The following is a 21,362-nucleotide window of genomic DNA, read 5'->3' on the forward strand; positions in this document are numbered from 1 at the left end:
GCTTTTCCCATCTCAGTGACCCTGTGTCACACCTCTCTGCATCTCTCCACCATCCCCAAGTTCTTGACAGAAACTGCACATCTGCCTGTGCAAGTGAACCCACGAGGGAATTAGGTCCCACGCCAGGAAATAATACCTTGTGTTTTCAGAGCTTAAATAAGCATAATAATTTGGTAACACCCCCTGCTGGTTCCCCTTGCTTAGGGACATAGGGAGGGTGAGGCCCCATAAAAGAGCTAAACCAGACCTTCAATTGGGGTGGGGACTTCCCCAAGAGACTTCCTGTTTCTTGGAGGGGTGGGAGGGAGCCAAGATTGGCTGTTTAGTCCCAGATCTCAGAAGTGGGCAGGTGAGAACTTGGGTCCAGAATCCTAAGTCTGAGGGAGGAAGGGGACATGCTTGGGCTTCCTGCTCCTGCTCCCCTGGCAATGTTGAGGAGCAGTCCTCACGAGATCCATGACTCCTGCCAAGGGCTGCTTTGGGAAGGATTTATTAGCACTTAAGTGGCCATGACAGATCTGGGAGGAGGGGGCGACACTAACAAGGCGGCTGTAATCAGCTCCCCTAGAGGCAGCGATTAAGGGCTCATTACCCACTGGAGAGGGAACCCGGGACAGACTTGGGGAAGGGACAAGATTAGGTGGGAGAGTAGGGTGGGGCAGTATGGAGGCAAGGGTGAGACACTCCAGAGGGACAAAGACTGGGAAAGGGGGACTCCAGGGGAAGAGCTACCAGGCAGGGATGGACAGACAGCACAGCAGGATGGGGGATGGGAAGGGTCAGTCATGGCTTCTCCAGCTGGACGTCTCCAATGTTGAGACTGCCCACATCCTGGTAGGTGCCCTGGAGTCCCCTGGAGATGTCCTCATACATGGAGCAGTCATCAAGATTCAGGCCCTGCAGAGGACAGAGAGTAGACATCAGTAGCCTGGCAGCTGGAGTCCCTGTTCCCAGTCAACCCCGGAGTGGGACCCACTGCAGACCTCCCTCTCCCCATGCAGCCCCATTCAATGCTCACCTCATAAAGATTTTCATCTTCATAGTCATCTGGAATGTCCACCCCGAACTTCTCATTCTGCCATCGCTTCTATAGGAGGTGAAGGGAAAGAGGGAGGTGAAGTGTTTTTCAGACCCTCTCTTACTAGCAAGTGCTTCATCAGAAAGAAAAAGGAACACACCCAAGGCCATGTAGGGAGCTTGGCAGTCTATTCTCTGCTCCTCTCCTCTCTTCTCTTTCTTCTTATGGGCCTCAAACTTTGAACAATTTTCCTGCTTCACCGTCCAAGTGGAGTGCTGGATGTGTTTGCCACTACATCCCACTAACTTTCTCAGGGTTTCTATCTATCTAGCATGAGCTGCTGGGAACTCACTATGTGGACCAGGCTGGCCTTGAACTCCCAGAGATCTGCCTGCCTCTGCCTTCTGAATGCTGCTGGGATTAAACATGAGAGCAACACTATCATGCCGCTCTCTACTGTTCTCCAGTGATGACAGGTATAAGAATAAACTGGGAGTGGTGGTGAACATCTGTAATTCCAGTACTTGGCAAACTGAGGCAGGAAGGTTATGAATTCCAGACCAATATGATCTATATAGTGAGTTCCAACCCAGCCTGAACTACATAGCAAGATCCTGTCTTAACCTCCCCACTAAAAATGAAAGAAAAAACTGGTAGCTGCATATGCCTGTAATTGTAGTGCTTGGAAGGGAGAGAGAACAATCAGGCCAGCCATGGAAGTAACAGCAAGTGTGAGGCTAGCCTGGACCAAGATTTGTCTTAGAAAAAGAAAGAAAAAGAAAAAATAAAGAAAGAAAGAAACTAGCCAGGCACTTCTTTAACCCCAGCACTCAGGAGGCAGAGGCAGATGGATCTCTGTGAGTTCGAGGCCACCCTGGTCTACAGAGGGAGTTCCAGGACAGCCAGAGCTGTTACACAGAGAAACCCTGTCTTGAAAAAAAAGAAAAGGAAAGGAAAGAAAGTCTTAGGAGATGGCTCAGTGGGTAAATCTGTTGCCATGCAAACCTGAGGACATGAATTTGGTCTGGGGATTCAAAGAGGAAGGAAGGGATGAACGGACTCTGGAAAGTTGTTCTCCGACCTCCACACTCACATGTTCAAACTCTCACACACAATATACATATACACAATAAATAAGGGCAGGCATGGTGGCACACACCTTTAATTCCAACAGCAGAAAGTAAAAGGCAGAAATAGGCAGATCTCTGTGAGTTCAAGGCCAACCAGGGATACATAGTGAAATCTTGTCAAAAAAAAAAAAAGGTGCCTTGTGGCCTAAGGAGAAGTAGGGGCTCCTCTGGGAGGACACTGGTCCCCTTCTTCCCTGGTCTTGGCTGTATTTGCAGGGGACTGCCCTTCTGGCGGGGAGGAGAGTGAGAAGGTTATCTAGAGAGGGCCATTGGGGACATACCGACACTCCTTGAGCTCAGTACCATTTAAAATCCTTTTGCTACATTGGGGGTACTCTCAGTCTCCCAAACTTTGGAGGAGGAACCTCAGAATCTAGAGGACCAGCTGGCCACTGAGAGTCACAGCCCAGGCCAGCCCAGATGACTTGGGGGGGTGTTACTGGGGGGACTTACCCTGAATAGCAGCAGCGTCCCTGGTACCACTGCACAGAATAGCAAGATGATCCCCTCGGCTGTGATGATGCGGTTCTTGGTGCCTTCCCCCATTTCCAGGAAGGGCCTAGGGACTGGCTCTGTGAAGACAGGGAGGGTACCGTTCAGAGTTCCCAGATCCCCTCCTCTCCCAGTCCACCCCTTATGAGGCCAGGGAGCCCTGAAGCTACCATCCTGCAGGTAAGAACATGTGTACTGCTGGTTGCAGGTCCAGGAGGGAGGAACCGACTCTGCTCCCAGGGAAGCAGTGTCCTGAATGGAAGAGGGAACCGGAGGGGCCGTGCCCCTTGCTACTTACTACGCACTCGGAGGTAGGTGCCACAGGAGAATTGCAGCACGCTGTTTTCTTCCACAAGGCACCTGTACATGCCCCTATGGCTCTCGTTTACGTTGGAGATGACCAACTCGCCTCTGGGCCCCCCGCCAGGACCCATCGACACTGTGAGCACAGAGCCGTTGAACCGAAGGGTGTGGTTGGATGGAAGGCTGTACCACCATGTGATATTAGGTTTGTTGCCATCATGTTCGCAGGTGAGGCGGGCTTCCTCGCCCAAGTTCACTGTCACTGATGGTGGAACCTTTATCTTCAGGGCCTGGCATCCAGGGCCTGTGGGGAGAGGAGAGGAGACAAGTGGGTCAAAGACTGGGAACGGCCCTGATTGCCCAATCCTAAGCCCTTCACACCAGCACTCTCGGGAGTGGAGTGGTCCTGATGGCAATGATAGATATCTAGCCGCGGCGGCGGCGGCGGCGGCGGCGGCGGCGGCGGCGGCGGCGGCGGCGGCGGCGGCGGCGGCGGCGGCGGCGGCGGCGGCGGCGGCGGCGGCGCACGCCTTTAATCCCAGCACTCTTTGGGAGGCAGAGCCAGGCGGATCTCTGTGAGTTCGAGGCCAGCCTGGTCTACAGAGTGAGTTCCAGGACAGGCTCCAAAGCTACACAGAGAAACCCTGTCTCGAAAAACCAAAACCAAACCAAAACAACAACAACAAAAAGATAGCTGTCTAGACCAAGAGAGTAGATGCTGGGAGAGACAGCCTTGTGGCTTCTTGTCCCACTGCCCCTCTGCATTTTCCTGACACCAACGGTGCCCTGATGCATAGAGAGCTCCCCAACCAGCTCAGAGACTCTCTCATGAAGGCCTTCCCATTGGTCCCCATTCCTCCCAACCCTTAGGAACCTCCACTGGGCCTGGGGTGGGGGACCCAGTTTAGACCCAGGGTGGGCAGGGCCCAGCATCACCCAGCCTATTGGAAGAGGTGGTACTCCTGAAACCTCCCTGAATCTGTCCTTTCCTGGCCTGGGCTTGGCTTTTGTGCCTAGGCTGTTTCTCGCCTCTGTAATTTAAATGTGTCAACCTAGGGACCTGGACTGTGTTCTGTCTGGGGGCGGGGGCAGAGGCTCAGACGAGAGCAGACTGATGCCTATGGTGTCTATTCTGTTTTTATCTTGCAAGCCCCCATTCTCAGCCTCCCCAGGGCCACACTGGCTTGTGGCCACCGCCCTGGACATTGCAGGAAAGAGGAAGGTCGGAAGTGAGAAAGACAAGGTGGGGAAAGACGCCCCCTACGGCAACTTTGTAGTCACGGGCTTAGGACTCAGGCAGCAGCGTCCAGTCTCTGTTCCCAGCGTCACTTGAGTGGCTGACCTTCCCCTCTGAAAGCCTAGGTCAGTGTGGTCACACTGGGGGGGGGGGGATGAAGAGTCTGATGAGGCATGCCCTCCCTCCCCTCCCCGACACCCTTTGTTACCTCCCCTCAGCCTGCCCTGCCCTTCATTCCACACTTACCTCAGTTCCTCATTCTGACTTGTGGTTGTGTGTTGTGGGGCATGGTGGTCTGGGGCCTAACAGTGGACTTCTCTGAGCCTCCTCCAACCCAACTTGATACAGAAAGTTCCCCCTGGTTCCCTGCCCCTGCTCCTTTTCTTTCTGGGACAGGGTCTCAGTAAGTTGCCCAGGCTAGCCATGATAGAACTCAGTATGCAGCCCAGGCTGGCCTCAAACGCAATAGCCTCCCCACCACCGCCTCAGTCTCCCGAGTTTTGGCATTACTTTAAGGGGTGTGCCGCTATGCACCACCCTGCCTGGCTTCCCTCTGCTTCTGGCTCCACTCTCCACCCCTCCTGTCAGCTGCACCACCCCCACCCTCACCCGGCACCTTCCCTTTGGCCATATTACCCAGGCAGGCTTCAGACAGGAAGAGGAGGAGGAGAGGCAGGACTCCAAGGACTCCTAGACCCCCTGACATCTTCTCCCAGTGGGTTGGTTAGTCTGGGTTGCAGTAGCTCTGAGGTACCAGATTCCACCCCAAAATCCACCTCACTTCCTGTTCGGCCCTGACGGAGATGGGCTCCAGTGGCCTTTATTTGCCATGTGTTTCAGGCCCCGAGTGGAGAGGAACTGACTGCCCTGCACCTGCACCCGCCGCAATTCCCCTGAGCCTCTAGCGCTTGGGTGGGGAAGAGGCTAGTTCAAGGCCTGGTTCATCACCACTGAACCTGCGGAAGGACCCTGGTGAGGCAGCGTTCAGGGTGCCTGCTTCGGGCAGGGCTACATGCTGCTCTTAGCTTTGGCTTCTGATCTCATTAACAGGCAAAACCTGTCAGCCCCCATCAACCCTTTTTTTTTCTAACCCCACCGCTTTTCTCTCTTTTCCATTTTTGAAACAATGTTTCACATAGCCCAGACTGGCCTTGAATTCACTATGCAGGTGAAAAAAAATCATCTTTTGTTGTTTACTTATTGTCACCCTTGTTTTTTTTTAATTGATGAAGCTTTATTTAATGTATATGAGTGTTTTCTTTATGTCTGTCTGTCTGTCTGTCTGTATGTATACCATATGTGTGCCTGGCGCCTGCAGAGGTCGGAAGAGGGCTACAGATCCCATGGAAATAGAGTTGTGAGTTGCCATATGGGTGCTGGAAGGTGAACTTTGGTTCAGTTTGGTCAGTGCTCTTATCCACCGAGTCAGCTCTGCAGCCCCTGAAGATGCCCCTGAAGTCACGAGCCTCCTGCCTCTGCCTTCTTCTCACTACCGCCATTACAGATGTGACCACCGTGCGTGGCAAACGTTTCCTTTCCTGGTCTTGGGGATGAAACCCAGGGTCTCATGCATGCCAGGTGACGGCTCTGCCACTGAACTACACCCCAGCCTTGGAGTTCTTTTATATCTTCTCAACAGGGCAAAGCAGACCATCCTCCGCTTTACAGAGGAGGAAACTGAGGCTCAGGGAGGGAAGCAACCACTTGCCCCGTGCTATACAGTCTATGGTGGACTCAGCTGAGGGTGTGCTGGCTCATGCCTGCAATCCCAGCATTTGGGAGGCTGAAATAGGAGAATGATGAATCAAGAGGCTAGCCTGTGCTACATAAGAAACAGGCAGACGGGGGTGTGTGACAGGGAGCTCACTGGCCAGCCAGTTTAGTCAGTATATTGAGCTCTGGGTGATCCTGTTTTTGTTTTAAAGGTGAGGGACTGGATGGCTCAGTGGTTAAGGGCACTCGTTTCTCTTGCTGAGGAACCCTGGCCAGAGCGAATTTCAGGTCAGCTTGTGCTGCAGACTCTGACTCAGACAAAACAAATCAAAATAACAACAAAAGGAAGGCAGAGGCATGAGGATTGTTAAGAGTTCCAGGTCAGTCGGAGTTTTACAAGACCCTGTCCCAAACAAACAAACCAACCCCAAAATAGGGGCAGGAGAGATGGCTCAGCTGTTTAAGAGCACATTCTTGTAGAGGACCTGAGTTCCATGCCCCAGCCCCACACTCACATGTAACCCACTGGTGTTTTTAACTCCAGTTTCAGAGGATCCAGCATTCTCTTCTGAAGTACATGGGCTCATGCACACATATAGTGAATTTGCGTGTGTGCAAACCCCCCCCCCCCATATTACTTCCCCAAATAGACAAATAATTTGAGCTGGGTGGTGGCACAAGCCTTTAATCCTAGCATTTGGGAGGCAGAGGCAGGTGAATCTCTAAGTTTGAGGCCAGCCTGGTCTACAGAGTGAGTTCCAGTAGAGAAACCTGGTCTTGAAAAATCAAAACCAACCAACCAACCAACCAAACCAAGCAAAAGCAAAAAGAGAAAAAAAAGAAAGAATTTGAAAGAGGCTGAGGGGCTAGCCGGAGTAGTATAGCACTTAGTAGATCTGGTGAGGCCCCAGGTTCAATTCTTAGGACATCAACAAAACAAAAATCACATTCATTGCAGGATATTTTTGGTATAAACAAATCGTGAAACAATGCCAAGGTACATTTGCAGGAGAAAAGACATGCCATAGTACAATAGGGCAGCTGAATGCCATAGAGCTGGGGTGGAGACAGTGTCAGAAATAGGGAGGAGAAAAAAACCTGGTGTAGATGATGGAGTCGACTTGTCTCCCGGAGGCAAAACGACACTGGGGACAAAGGCCTGTGGTAGAGGTGAAATGTGCACACCCTTGACTCTCACATCCTGGGGAAGAGGAGGACTGGGGCTGGGGAAGAGCACAGCTTTGCCCACCTTTTTAACAAAAAGCTTTCCTGGGCGTGGTGACACACACAGACAGATCTCTTTGAGTTCAAGGTCAGCCTGGTCTACAGAGTTCCAGGACAGCCAGGGCTGCTACACAGAGAAACTCTCAAAACAAACAAAAAGTTTCATTTTATATGCCTGGGTGTTTTGTCTCCACGTATGTTGTCAATCCCCCCCGGGGAATTGGATGGCTGTAAACTGCCATATTGATGAAGGGAATTGAACCAGGGCCCTCTGGAAGAGCAGCCAGTGTTATCAGCTCAGTACCCCCCCCCCCCCCCACTCCCGAGACAGGGTTTATCTGTGTAGTTTTGGAGCCTGTCCTGGATCTTGCCCTGTAGACCAGGCTGGCCTCAAACTCAGAGATCCACCTGGCTCTGCCTCCCGAGTGCTAGGATTAAAGGCGTGCACTGTCCGGCTGTTACTATTTTATGTGCGGGTGTGTGTCTTGCATGTGGACATGTGCTCGTGAGTATAGGTAGGTGCCCGAGGCCAGAGGCATTGGATCCCCTAGAGCTAGAGTTAAGTTGTGAGCCACCTGACATGAGATGCTGGGTCTTCAGGAAGAGCAGCAAGGCTGCTTTGAATACTGTTTTGTGTAGCAGGAATCTGAACAGTTATTAATAAAATCAAACCTGAGGCGAGTTATTGGGGTGAATGCTGGAAGATCAGAGAAGCAGAACAAACCACAGCTTCTTCACTTTGCCAGTTCCTCAGCTGATCCTGTTTCTTCAGACCGGAAGCTTGTGTCCTCATCCCAATGGCTCTCAGCGGAACTGCTGCTCGAAAGCCTGAAGCTTAACCAGCTAAAAGCTTCTAGTTTCTGGTCTTCACACCTTATATATCTGTTTTTGCCATCACTCCCTGGGATTCAAGGCTCACTTCTTGGGATTAAAGGTGTGTGTCACCATGCCTGGCTGTTTCCAATGTGGCCTTGAACTCACAGAGATCCAGAGGGATTACTACCTCTGGAGAGCTAGGATTAAAGGTGCGAGTGCCACCATTTTCTAGCCTTTGTGTCTAGTGGCTGTTCTGTCTCTGACCCCAGATAAGTTTGTTAGGGTGGACAATATTTTGGGAAACACAATACCACATTTTTGCATGCCTGAAATATTTCATAATTTAAAAACAGGTCAAGTGGCCAGATTTATTGGTGTACTATAATCCCAGCACTCTGAAGGTGGAGGAAGGGGGTCAGGAGTTCTACATCATTTTGGGTTACACATAGTAAGTTTGAAGCTAGCTTGGGTTACAAAGGTCTAAAAAATAAAACTATCATTTGGGCTTCAAGAACCAGAGGTCCTTTTGAGCCTGTTCCACTGTTATGTAGGTACAACCATATCATGAGCTTGGTGCAAAGAAAAAGCACACTCAGCAGTTCCTCAAGTTTAGCTCTTCTCTACCATCCTCCACAGCAGGACCCCCCCCCCCCACAGTGTTGCTAGGTGCCTGCTTTTAGAGGACAGGACAACTGGTCTTCATCCCCCAAGTTCCTGCTCATGGCTTCTCATAATGAGCTAGAATTCATTTTTCAGCAGTGGCTAGTGGCTGCCCCCCAGTGGCTAAACTGAAGCTGTGGCCAGGAGTCCCACTCGATGCCAGGGAGCTTATTCAGACACTTGTAGTGGAGTGATCATGACACCTAGGCCAAATAAATTCTTCACTGGGCCACAGAATTGGACAGGGCTAGCCCAGCCTTAGTAATAGCTCGGGCTTGAGGTGGACTGCATGGGCTAACACTAGCCACAGTCCTCAAAGCCTCAGAATATCCAGTTATCCAGTGACCTGCCCCTTATCTTCAAATGCTGTAAGATACGCACTTCAAGAGGCTTGCTGGGCACAGAAAATACAAACTGCCTGGCATGCATGAAGGGTGGCACTCATTTCTGAAGAGTTGGAAGAGCCACTAGCCTTTTTTTTTTTTGGTTTTTTGAGACAGGGTGTCTCTGTAGTTTCGGTGCCTGTCCTGGAACTCAGAGATCCGCCTGGGTGCTGGGATTACTAGCCTCTTATGGTAAGAGCTTTTAACAAGGGAGTCGCAGTTCCACCTGGCAGGTTGCAGAATGTTACAGATGGAGGAGTAATGAAGGCATGGAACTGCAATCTAACACCCGGGGAGCCTCCAGGGTCAATTGAGTTAGGCTGGACTTTTTTTTTTTTTTTGGGGTTTTTCGAGACAGGGTTTCTCTGTGTAGCACAGGCTGTCCTGGAACTCACAGAGATCCGCCTGCCTCTGCCTCGTAAGTGCTGGGATTAAAGGCGTGCGCCACCACTGCCCGGCTACGCTGGACTTCTGAGAGTATAGGCACAACATAAGTAACTGTAGTTACTTGGTTACACTGGGCAGTTGAATCTGCTCAACCACCACATGGGGGCACTCCACACCAGACACCATAATATCCAGCCTAGATAGCAGCACCCACCTTCCATCCTTAGTTCGTCATTCCCCAACTATACTGCCTTCTCAAAATCTGAAATTTCCCCTTTCTGAGAATGTATCATAGACAGGATGTGCCTGGCACACCTGCAGCCCAACACTACCATCAGCTAACACCAGCTCTACTGGTGTCTTGGGATATCCAGGGAAACCCTGGCTTGAAAAACAAAAGCAGACCCAGACCAGGATTATGAATGAGGCAATTTATTAACCCAGCATCCTTTGTTCTAATGCTTCTTGTTGGCAGCTGCCACCTGTGGGAAGAGAGAGGATCAGTGAGGGCTCTCAAGGCTTTGATGTGCTCACTGCCCAGATGCAGTCACACCCTTGCCCATTATTGTGGACATACCAGCGTCAATGTTTGTGCCAGGCCCTCCACCAAGACCCTAAGTTCAAAGCTGGTCTTCTAAGACCCTTAGCAAGTAAGAGTCTGTAGTTCAGAGAACATTAGGCACCAAGCGCCTGGTCAGGCCCCAGGAGCTTGACCCCAAAGGTAGTGGGAATGAAGTCACTCTACACTGTCTGGGCCTGAACCAGCCCACCACACCACACCACACCACACCACCTCCCCTAAACGGCTGCACCTGGTGCCCAGTAAGTATGAGCCACTAGAATTCCTAACCAAGGCGATCTCTATGGGGGTAGGGGACACAGGTCTAAGTTCGAACCACCTTGGGCAATGCAGTATATCCCAGTACCCACATTTCCAAACAGCTGCAGTAGACCTAATTCTCTCTCTCTCTTTTTTTCCTGTTCCAGTGTGACCTTCTCTGGTCCCTCCCCTCTTCAGGCAGTGCCCCAACTGAAGCAAGGAGCTTGTGCATGCCTCACCTGTCCGGCAATTCTGTCCAGATCTCTCTGTCCCTGAGGTGTTAGCTTGCGGCCCCTGTGCAAAGGGGGGAAAAAAATCAGTCCTTGGATGAGCACAGACTCTGCCTCCTTGGGGAGGACAGAAGAAAGCACCAAGAGGGAACCACATTCTGCCTGCCAAGCCCCACTCATGTCCAAGCCAGCTGCATCCTAAGGAACTGAGGGCAGGAGTGGGAGACCCCTGGGAGCTGACAGGGTGTCGTTTGTGCAAGCATCAGATCAAAAGCCCCGAAAAATCAATTGGGAAAAGTTAACGAGCAGGCTAATGAAAGCAGACAGTCGCTAAATTACCTTCCCAGAGCCAGAAGTCAGCCAGAGAGGCCTGGGTGAGGCCCTTACCATCTGCCTTCTGAAGCCCTGTACCTCCATTTGTAGGGAGGTCCAACAGCTTCACCGTAAGTCACCAATGGACAATGACCACCAGTCACCAATGGACAATGACCACCCTGACCAGCCACAACCCTGCATACCCATCTTGGTCCTTTTCCACCATTTTCAGCCCCTCTAGGGCTTGGAGGACGCGGCGGGCCACACTCTTGGAGCCTCTGCTGAAGTGGCTGGGCCTGACACCGTTTCTCTGCCGTCCTCCGTAGATCTTGGTCATGGAGCCAACCCCAGCACCACCTCGGAGGTACAGATGCCGTGCTGTGGAAGCTGGGGGTGGGGCAAGAGGGAGCCTTAGGACCATGTTTCCACATTCACTGTGTGAAATGAGGCAACTTCTCACCATTACAGGGGAAATGCTCGACACCCTGGTTCCTTGTCCCTCCCCTGTAACTCTCCAGGCTGACTGGCAAGCCTCACCAAGTGTGGCCATCTCCACATGCCTGAGGAAGGAGAGCGGCGAAGGAGCCGACTGTTCTACAGCACAGCTCAGCCCTGGAGAGCACCAGGTAAAGATGTGGCAAGGCAGCCACTTTCTGAAGTGGGTACCTCACACTCGCAATGTGCATGAGCTCAGCCATGGATACAGGACTACTGTTCCTGGGGAGCCTCCGGGCCTGGCAAAACCTCGAAGGCTATGCCCCAGGTGCTGAGCTGGCTCTAGTCTGCCATCCTCTGCACCATGTACTCTCCCTCCTTCACATTCAAGCAATAAATAGAACAGCTTCAAGAGCGAGCGGCACAGTGCTGGGGGCACCAGGCAATTCAATGGCCCCACAGACTCACAGCCCACATACTACCAACCAAGTCCCAGGCGATTTAGGCAAGAAGGGACTTGGGCCACCATATGGCTCTGCCCAGCTAAGGAACACAGGGATGTCTTCACCCCTAAAGCAAAAAGCAGGCAGCCATCTTGAATTGGCCCAGATGCCACCTCTCTTCTGGCTCTCAAGAGCCACCAGGCCAAGTAGAAATTCATTTTAGTGACTCCTGTACCACGACCCAGTGAGTGGGCTCCCTGATCTGCCCACCCACCTTGCTCCCACAGCCTGCCTCTAGCCTAGGTTTTTTTAAGCCACAGTCCCACACCCATCAGGAATGACAGACTCATTTTGGTGTCATCTCCCATCTTCTTGCAACCTTTTAAGACCAACTCAAATGCCCCACAGACACTACTCTACTTCCAACGCCAGAACTTTTCTGTGCTGAGTAATCCGTTCTTCGTTAGGGCAGGGGACCTTGGTTTCACTAGGCTGGGATCAGGATCAGTCTGGACACAGCACCCCAGTATCTGTCCAACAGTACCAAAGGAAAGCAACTGCCTCAGCTGCAAGCACAGTGGCCAGGCAGGGAAGGAATCGCAACAAAGCTCACCAGCTCCTGTAATGGGGGTTTAACAGTCCTTTTCAGCAGCACACTAAAAACCATCTCGTGGACAACCACCTGTAAGCTAATTACAAGGCACTGCCTGCCATCCCAGAGCTTGTGTGTATTCCTTTTCTGGGTTTAAGAAAGGACTATTATTTAGAGGTGGTAAGCAGCAAGACAGAGTTCATTTATTTATTCTTTTTCACTCTCTTCTTCAACGAGACTTGGGCTCTAGCACATCCCCCACCCCCACTGGGTAGGGGTTTCTCTGTGTAACTAACTCTAGAACATTGTAAAGATAAAACTTCAGGCAAATCCATAAAATCGTTGCTGAATTTCAGAGTCAATGAGACAGGGCTTTGGCCCTGAATGTCTTCTCGCCACCCTAAGAGCTGTGCTCAGGAGGGGCTGGCGCCCTTCATGAGGCACTGCAGCTTAGCAGCAACTGAAGAACCTGTGCTAAGCGCAGGTGGCCCCGTCTTGTCTTGACCAATGGCGTCAAAGGGTTGGATGAGGAATCTTGGACATTTTCCACCCTGACCCTTCTAGGCCAAACTAGGAAAAACTGCTTTCCTAGCCCCAATCCACCCTATCCATGCCCCACTGTACTCTTCTGTTTTTAAGTCACCACCTCGGATCCCCGTGCCCACAGGCCTCCCCATACCAACCCAGGAGTACCCTACCTTTTGCCACAGAGCCTTTCCTCAACTCCCAAGATAAACATGAACTGCTAACTCACTGCACTCTAGCCCCAAATGCAAGTACAAGTGTTAGGCTCACAAGTACATGCCATCAGACCCGGTCCCAAACTCAAGAGCCATCTGGCTTGATCCCATTCATTGCTAACCTCTTCCCACCTTTAGGCTTGGGATGTAGCCCAGAGTGCTTGCCTAGCACATACAGAGCACTGAATTCAACCCTCAGCACTTGGGAGGCAGAAACTAGATTGGCTTACTTAACAAATTGCTGGCCAAATAGGGAGCACATCCCGCGACCATTTCCAAATACAAACCAGCAGTGACAAAGGTCGTAGATCCACATCACTAGCTTATGGACCCTATACACGCAGGACTTCCCCAATACCAACTGCGAAAAAGAGACAACCAACTGTCTGGGAGGCACAGAATACACAGCATGTATTAATCACTCTACCCAGAGAAAATTAATCTTTCTTGCAATTCAAAATTCAAGCTGCCCCAACCTATCACCTGGAGCACTGTCCATGACTTGTGCACTTGCTTCTGAGAAAGGGGAAGGGTGTATCTCAGCTAGGCCTCACCACTGCTGTAGCCGGGGAAGCCACCTTCCCTACATGACCCTCATCCTTAAAAAAATGCGCTGGCAGGTGGATGCACCAACCTTTTCCCACACTGTGGAATTGACCTTTTGGTTTTCAGAGGCTGTGATGAGTCATGATGGTCCCTGTGCCCATGCCAAAGCCTGAAACAAAGTGGATCCCATGGACATTTGACTTAATAAACTTTAACATAAACTTATAAACTGCTTCATATTCTCAAGGGACGAGCAACCTGTACAAGGGTTTCCCATGACCTGGTGAGTTCTCAGGTCAGTTGGGGTCCCTTAGCATAGGCCTGTATGTGAGCTGCAACCTTGGCACAACCCAGCACTGATCCCACCCAGCAGTCGAGTCTACAGAGGCTTACAGAATTCCAAAACATCCAAACAGGACCCAGAGGGACACTGAAAAGTTTTTGGGCACTGGGAGCCATAAGTTTCCTTTTAGAACAAGGAGCACCATTCCCAACTTGCCAATCATTCAGTTGAAAATGACTTGATAGAGATTTGAATTTAAATGCTACACCATGGACACTGTTAGACTGTCAAGTAAGCCCCTATAAGTAAAATATTAACAGTTTTTTGTTCCCAGGCTTCCTTTCACGTTCAAAGGTAGTTATTACAACTGGGGATTGGGTCACCCAGCTCCCCATTCCCAGCCAAAGGCCCCAGTCCTCACCAGCTCGTGTGTAGAACCAGTTCTCATCATAGGGGGCAAGCTCTTTATGCTTGGCCAGCTTGACTGTGTCCACCCATTCGGGGACTTTCAGCTTCCCGGACCTGAGACCAAGAGAATGGAGAAAAGCACATTTCAGAAAATTCCGTAAACCACTTCAGATCCCTCAGCCATTCCCCCTTAACAAAGTCGGAAGAAGCAGGAGGGATGCTAGCATATGAACAAACAGGCTGAAACGGAAACAAGGCCATTCAGAAAAGTCCCCAACAAGTGGCAATCCAGATTGACCACACACTGAGGTCAGAGCTTACGGGGTGGGGGCTGGAGAGTCTGGCCTCCGTTGTAACACTTACTTTTTGAGGAAGGCTGCCAGAGCTCTGACGAACTCCTGCTGGTTAACGTCTTTTACAGTAACTCCAGGCATCTGCGAGAAAAGGGCAAGCATGTCAATGCGAGGCTTGGTGCAGAACACGGCGGCGGGTCCAGGTCCACATCCACCCTGCTACTCTCCCACCCAAACTGAAGCCCCAACATCCTCCCAGCCTGCATTTCACTTCAACTGCAGGTCAGCTCTAGGTCCAACAGACTCCGGGGTGCCCATGGCATGCGGATCACAGCCAGCTGGCGTGGTGACCGCGCGGGAGACTCCTCCGTACCCCCCCCCGTCCCGCAGCCCACGTCCCCGGGCGCTCCACTCACCCCTCTGCTGCCCACCTAACCCTTTGAGCTCCCGGACTTGTGGCCATCAGGCATGTCCGGGCCTGCCGCTCGCACGTGGCCGCGGCTCCCGGGGGCGGAGCGGCCCCGCGCCGGGCTTCCTGCGGCCCCCGGCACGAGCTCTCGGGGCCAGACAGCCCGGCCCCGTGGCCCCGCGCACAGCCGGCCCCAGAGCCCTCGCTTACCGTGCGGCCTCCGCGCTGCCAGCCAGGGGAAAGGGAACGACGGGGTTTCCCGGGCGCACAAGTCGGGCGTCCGGTCTCGCGAGAGTTCGGAGTGCTCGCGAGAGCGGCTAGACCAGAGGTTTCCGCCTCTCTGAGGGCGAATATGGCTTCGTCTCCACCTAAAATGGGCGGGCCTGTAAAAGGAAGGGGCGGAGAAGCCAAGAGAAAGGGCAGGGAATGAGAGTAAGGGGTCTGCTTCCTCCTTCCGTTTCCTTGGGCGTGTGGCGAGACCTGAGAGAGCGGGGGTCGGGTGGGAACTTGGCTGCGTTTGAGCCTTGTGTGCCTGGCGGGAACCACGGAGTGGCGGAAACTATTGAGGGCGGAAGTGCGGGTGAAGTTGAGAGCGCGCGAAAGGAAAGCGGGCTTCAGCGCGAGACCCTGTTTCCTAGCGAAGTGGTTTTTCCTGGCCGGAAGTGGGAGTAGTAAGGGCGGAACCAAGACGGGAAACCTAGGAAAAGGGCAAGGATGACATGTGGTCGCCACCACCTTTTGTTCTAGCGCCAGTATTCGCGAGTCCAGGACTACACGGAAACGCCACCCTTCTTTGGGCGGAAATTGCTTCAGCTCGTTTGACGCTAGCGGAGTGGAACTAAGGCGTTGGAAGCGGGGAGGAGATTAGGGCAGGGACAACGAGGCAGAGGCGGGACCTTGGTGGAGGTTCAGCTCTGCCATCTAGTGCTGGAGTCTGCTCAGCCCTTGGTCTCGCCTCATTTGCCTCTTAAAAGTCACCATCCAAGCTGACCTGTGTAATTTATTTAAGTATTTATTTATTATTAATTAATTAATTCATTTATTTATTATCTATCTATCATCTCTATCTATCTATCTATTTAATTTTTTGAGACAGGGTCTCATTATTTAGCCAAGTCTGGCCTAGAACTTTGTATTTATCGAAGGCTGTCTTTGAACTCATGGTCTCCTTGCTTCATGCTACAGGTACATTCATGTACATTCCTGTAGCATGCCTGGCTCTGAGTTTGGTCCTCTGCACTATCCCCTTCCCCCCTTAATGCGCGCGCATAAAATGTTTGAATGTTTGAAGTTGTGGTACATCCAGGTGACTAAATGTTATTCAAGATAAAAAAGGAACGAGGGGCAGTGAGATGTCTCAGAAGATCGAAGTGCTTGTCATGGAAGCCTGATGACCTGAGTTTGATTCCTGGAACCCATGGTGGAAAAAAAGAGAACCAGCTACAGAAATTTGTCCTCTGATTTCCACAGAGTCATCCAAGGACACACGTATGTTCACATATCGCACGTGTTCCTGCACACCTGCCCTATACACATACTAATAAAATTTAGATTTTAGCTCTGTGAGTTCGAGGCCAGCCTGGGCTACCAAGTGAGCTCCAGGAAAGGCGCAAAGCTACACAGAGAAACCCTGTCTCGAAAAACCAAAAAAAAAAAAAAAAAAAAAAAAAAATTTAGATTTTAGAAAAAATATTTAAAAGAAATGAGTTATTAATACTTAAAGAGAAAAGTCAAGCCATTTTGAGGGGCTGGAGAGATAGATGGCTTAGCTCTTTCAGAGGACCTGAGTTCAGTTCCCAGCATCCATACTGGGTGGCTCACAATTGCCTGTAATTCCATCTGCAGAGAATGAGATATCCTCTTCTGGCTTCCTCAGGTACATACACATAATTAAAAGTGAAAAAATAATATTAAAACACCAAAATGGGCTGGGCATAGTGAGCACACCTATAGTCCTAACACTCAGGAGGCAGTTTGAGGCCAGACTGGTTTACATAGTGAGTTCTAAGCCAGTCAAACACAAGGAGACTTTGCATCAAAACCCCTAGGACCAAAACCACATCAATACAAACATCACCTACAAGACTGGTAAAGTGCACTTCTGGGAGTGTCTCTGAGGGCTCCCGTAGTTGGAGAGTGAGGACTCTAACTTAATCAATGGACTAATCCCTTGGTGGATTCGTAATAGGAGGTCACTGGTGAGAGGTGGGAGATGGGCTTTGTTGGAGAAATGATGCAACTGGGACTCCATCTTGCTTGGGGCCTCTTCCTATTACCCCCCCACCCAACCCCCTTCATGTTTAAAGTGAAGTCCCATGGCAGGACACACCCAGCACAACAGTGATTTGCTCAGGAGCATGGAGCCATGTGACAATAAACTAACACCCCTCCAAACTGAGGGGGAAAAAAAGATCCTTAAGTTGTTTCTATCTGGTATTTGGCCACAGTGACAGGGAAGCTCAGTGTATCCATCCCTGTGGGTTCATCAGTTGTTACAGATGTGTGACTTTAGAGGGAGAGACTGTGTGAGGGGTTTCTATGGAAACTTTTTTTCCCCATTAATTTTCCAGGCCGGCACACACAGCAATGAGTCCCATCGTGGCATTTTCATGCATCTGTGCCACTTTACACTGTCCTCATTCATTTCCCCTTGCCACTTGCTGCTCCCATTGGATCCCTGCTCCAGCCAGAGAGTACACACTCCGTGTTCCTGTTCCGTGGAACCCATTGCCATACATCCCACCTCCTTTAGAGTTCTTCCTCTCTCAGGCTGGTCTCAAATTCTCTAGATAGTCAGGGATGACCTCAAACTTCTGATGTTCCTGTCTCCGCCTCCTGGTGCTAGGATTCAAGGAAGTACCGGCACACCTGGTTTATAGAGTATTGGGGATCAAAGCCAGGGTCGTCATGAATGCTAGACATATGGGTGTTTTGTCTACAAGTATGTCTGTATACTACATGTGTGCCTGGTGTCCATAGAGGCCAGAAGAGGTGTTAAATCTCCTGGACCTGGAGTTGACAGTTGTAAGCGGCCATGTGGGTGCTGGGACTCAAACACAGTCCTCTGGAAGAGCAGACAATGCTCTTGTGCTCTTCACCACTGAGCTGTCTCTCCAGTCCTTGAATCCTCTGTCTAATGTGTAGTTGGCAAAAATAGTTTTTCACATTCTGTAGGCCATTCCCTATCCTCTACCCCTAGTGATTGGAAACAGTATTTTCTGTAAAACTGAGAGTAAGCAGAATGAAAAAGAACGGCTGAGGGCAGGAAGCCGTTGCTTTTATGGTGTTAATGTTGGCAGTAGAGTGTACTAACTCAGTAGGGAACAAAATTCCGAAGGGACTGGACAGAACCTGTTTACTTAGTCATTCATTCTGAGTCCCCCAGAGAGAAAGCGCACAAGGATAGGCCTGTTCTCTTTGAGTAATTATTCCAGGGGTTGGGGACACAGATTGACACTAGCATAGCTTAGAGTGATCAAGTCTGTACCTCCAAGGAACATAAAGGCCTGAAGAGCTTAACACAGATATGGAGTGGGATAAAAGGCTGGATCTTGCTTTTGGGAAAAGCTCCGGATCCCACGAGGGTCTACACAGGGTATGATTACCTGCTATGATCACAGAGATGTGCCTCACAGAGAGCTGCCTCTGCCGCCCAAGTACGGGGGGTGGGGGTGGGGGTGGGGGTGGGGGTTAAAGTCTTCTCTGTTCTTAAGGCCGACCTCTGCAGATTTGCAGCACTCCCTCAGGGACCATTTGGGGGTCTACATGACTTGAAAGATTAGTTGGCTAGCTGATGGTGTGAAGAGCCTCGCTAAGTCTGGCATTGACAAGAGATGGGCTTCAGAAAAGTGAGCAGAGCCTCTTCTCTGCTCACTTCCCTGCTGTTTGTTTGTTTATTTATTTATCTGTCTATTTATTTATTTATCTGTCTATTTATTTATTTATTTATTTATCTGTCTATTTATTTATTTAAAAGTTGCATGCTCAGCTAACTGCTGACTTACACTAGCATAACTAGCCTCCTTTTCTTTTAATTAATTAGTTAATTGGTGTGTGTGTATGGGTGTGTGCATGCAACAGAGTGTGGAGGTCAGAGGATGCCGCCCTGGAGTTGTTCTCACCTACCTTCAGCTGGGTCCTGGGGTCCTTGGGCATAGTGGCTGGCGAGTCCTGCGAGCCTTGTCACTGCCCTTTGTTAGGCCTTTTGCTTTGATCTGTTTTGGCTGTGTGACCTTGGAGCACTGGGGACCCTGGATCAGCCCAGAGCAGCAGAGCCTTAGCTGAGCTGCGTTTGTAGTGCTTCTCTCCCTGTCCGTGACTATGCGGGCTCAGTCATCTGTCCCTGGAAGAGCACAGCACTGCTAGTGAGGCTTAAAGGGCAATCGAATATCTAAGTCATAGCCAAGGAGGGACGAAAGGTGTGAGGCTGGCTGTAGTCTTTGGTCTCTTACAGTGCCCCTGATTAGGGTTGCAGATTCATTATTCTGTAATCTGCTGTGGAGTAGGAATAGCCCACCTTCTCAAGGCCTGGAGTTAAGAGAACAAGGTGTTGTTGGGTCCCACCATCATTCACCATCTTGAGTAAAAAGAGGGTTGCAGGTAATACCAGGAGAACAGTCAGTTGTCAGGTATGTTGCTGAGCTCTGATTGCCCCCACCCCCAGCAGGAAGGATGGGCTCCCCAGGTCTTCCTAGTACTGCAATAGCTCACCAGGTGTCCTGTTTGCAATGACTCAGAGAGGATGCCACAGCAGAGGACTACAAACATATGCTCTATTATTAGCTGGGCCTGGTGGCTCAAAGAGCCTGTAATTCCAGCACTCAGTAAGCTGGTGTAAGAAGAGTGTCACCACTCTGAGGCTAGCCTGGGTGCAGCAATCAAGCACATTGGTTGCAGCTCTTTTTTTTTTTTTTTGGTTTTTCGAGACAGGGTTTCTCTGTGTAGCTTTGCGCCTTTCCTGGGACTCACTTGGTAGCCCAGGCTGGCCTCGAACTCACAGAGATCCGCCTGGCTCTGCCTCCCGAGTGCTGGGATTAAAGGCGTGCGCCACCACCGCCCGGCTTGGTTGCAGCTCTTAAGAGGACCGGGGTTCAATTCCTAGCACCCACATGGCAGCTCATGGCCAACTGTAATTCCAGTTCCAGAAGAACAGACACACTCTTCTGCCCTCCCTGGGCAGTGCACAAACATAAATGCAGGCAAAAGATCCTTGCACATAAACAAGAAGAAAAAAAAAAGTCTTTAAAAAGTTGGACTGTGAGTCAGGTGTGGTGCTGCACATCTTAATCCCAGCACTCGGGATGCAGAGGCAGGTAGATCTCTGAGATCAAGGCCAGCCTGGTCTACAGAGTGGGTTTCAGGACTGCTACACAGAGAAACCCTGTCTTGAAAAACAAACAAACAAACAAACAAACAAACAAACAAACAAAAAATTGAACTCTGTTTTATATTGTGATATTAACATGAGATCTTGGGGATAAGCAAGAAAGAAAATTGTTAAACAGTGGTGTGTGTGTGTGCACACGCAAGGGGTCAATTGGACTGGTTAGTTTGTCAACTTGACAAAAACTGGAATCATCTGGGAAAGAAGGACCCTCAATTCAGGAAATGCCCCCATCAGGCTGGCCTGTAGGTCTTGATTAATGATTGAAGTGGGAGGGGCTAGCCTACTGTGTGTGGTACCAACCCTGGGTAGGCGGCCCTAAGTTGTAAGAAAGCAGGCTGAGAAAATCGTGATGGACAAGTCAGTGAGCAGGGCCCACCATAGCCTCTGCTTCAGTTCCTGCCATGACGTCCTTCAGTGGCTGTGGTTAGGACACGTCAGTCAAATAGCCCCTCTCCTCCCCAAGTTGCTTTGGTCATGGTGTTTATCACAGCAACAGAAAGCAAGCAAGGACACCAATCCAAAACATTGTGCATTGACAACCTTGGTAGAAGAAGGGAGGGAGACACTTGTGAAAATTGCTTCTGCCTGATGTGTTCCCTTCATTTTGTGCTTTATAAAAGAAGGAATCCTGATTGTTTTCTAGAAAATTTCCCTGACCTGTTGGGCTAACCACTTTCCCTTTTCAGCACAGATTACAGAGTTGCTGTTGAGACTCAGCAAATAGAAAGGATTCTCTCTAGTCTTTGATTGTGTCCTGTGTTTTTGTGTGAGATGCTGGGTATCGAACCCAGGCCTCATTGTTCTGGGCAAGCACTGTGCCACTGTGCTACAAGCCTGGCCCCTCTAATGAATTATTTTAAGAAGACAGGGGATTTTCCTAGTTAGGAAGATTCTTGATAAAGACTAACTTGGTTCTTGCTGTCCTGATTGGCTTCAATTTTCCCATCTGGAAAATGTCATGTTAGATTAGTATCAAATTAGTATTCTGTTAGCCAAAGTTGACCTGAAGCTGTGTTATCTGGCCAATATAATATTTAAAGAAGGCTGTACCAATGTTTGAAAATTATTATAAGATGCTGAACACAGAAACCCAGTTTCC

At 50.4% G+C, this 21,362-nt stretch overlaps 3 protein-coding genes across 4 annotated transcripts in view; 1 reads left to right on the forward strand and 2 right to left on the reverse strand.

Moving 5' to 3' along the window:
* The window catches only part of LOC114688528 (carcinoembryonic antigen-related cell adhesion molecule 1-like), an 875,221-nt gene that overhangs the window by 762,818 nt on the left and 91,041 nt on the right, over positions 1-21,362 (forward strand). The gene's annotated exons all lie outside the window — the stretch shown is intronic.
* Cd79a (CD79a molecule) lies at positions 475-5,014 on the reverse strand. The gene is made up of 5 exons (XM_028861500.2): positions 4,817-5,014; positions 2,939-3,247; positions 2,602-2,720; positions 1,019-1,087; positions 475-897 (listed from the first exon to the last, which is right to left on the reverse strand). The coding sequence occupies exons 1-5, from the start codon at positions 4,884-4,886 to the stop codon at positions 784-786; spliced, it is 681 nt and encodes a 226-aa protein (XP_028717333.1). The 5' UTR covers positions 4,887-5,014; the 3' UTR covers positions 475-783.
* Positions 9,780-15,177, reverse strand: Rps19 (ribosomal protein S19). Of its 2 annotated transcripts, none has more exons than XM_028861502.2 (6): positions 15,088-15,177; positions 14,539-14,609; positions 14,189-14,289; positions 10,932-11,115; positions 10,423-10,477; positions 9,780-9,845 (listed from the first exon to the last, which is right to left on the reverse strand). In XM_028861502.2, exons 2-6 carry the CDS (start codon positions 14,607-14,609, stop codon positions 9,819-9,821), a joined length of 438 nt encoding a protein of 145 aa, XP_028717335.1. In that variant the 5' UTR covers positions 15,088-15,177; the 3' UTR covers positions 9,780-9,818. The 2 variants fall into 2 exon arrangements, with proteins under 2 accessions (XP_028717335.1, XP_028717336.1); XM_028861503.1 differs by lacking the exon at positions 15,088-15,177 and adding an exon at positions 14,885-15,074.

This window comes from Peromyscus leucopus, chromosome 1 (genome assembly GCF_004664715.2).
Source record: "Peromyscus leucopus breed LL Stock chromosome 1, UCI_PerLeu_2.1, whole genome shotgun sequence".
NCBI classification, from domain to species: Eukaryota; Metazoa; Chordata; class Mammalia; order Rodentia; family Cricetidae; genus Peromyscus; species Peromyscus leucopus.

Coding starts and splice junctions, on each gene's coding strand:
- Rps19 (XM_028861502.2), bottom strand. CDS start 14,609: ATGCCTGGAGTTACTGTAAAAGACGTTAACCAGCAGGAGTTCGTCAGA. Junction 11,116..14,188: donor CTGGTTCTACACACGAGCTG/GTGAGGACTGGG, acceptor CCCCACCCCCAG/CTTCCACAGCACGGCATCTG. Junction 9,846..10,422: donor TGGACAGAATTGCCGGACAG/GTGAGGCATGCA, acceptor CTCTTCCCACAG/GTGGCAGCTGCCAACAAGAA.
- Cd79a (XM_028861500.2), bottom strand. CDS start 4,886: ATGTCAGGGGGTCTAGGAGTCCTTGGAGTCCTGCCTCTCCTCCTCCTC. Junction 3,248..4,816: donor CCTGTCTGAAGCCTGCCTGG/GTAATATGGCCA, acceptor CTCTCCCCACAG/GCCCTGGATGCCAGGCCCTG. Junction 1,088..2,601: donor GGACGCTGCTGCTATTCAGG/GTAAGTCCCCCC, acceptor CACCTCCTATAG/AAGCGATGGCAGAATGAGAA.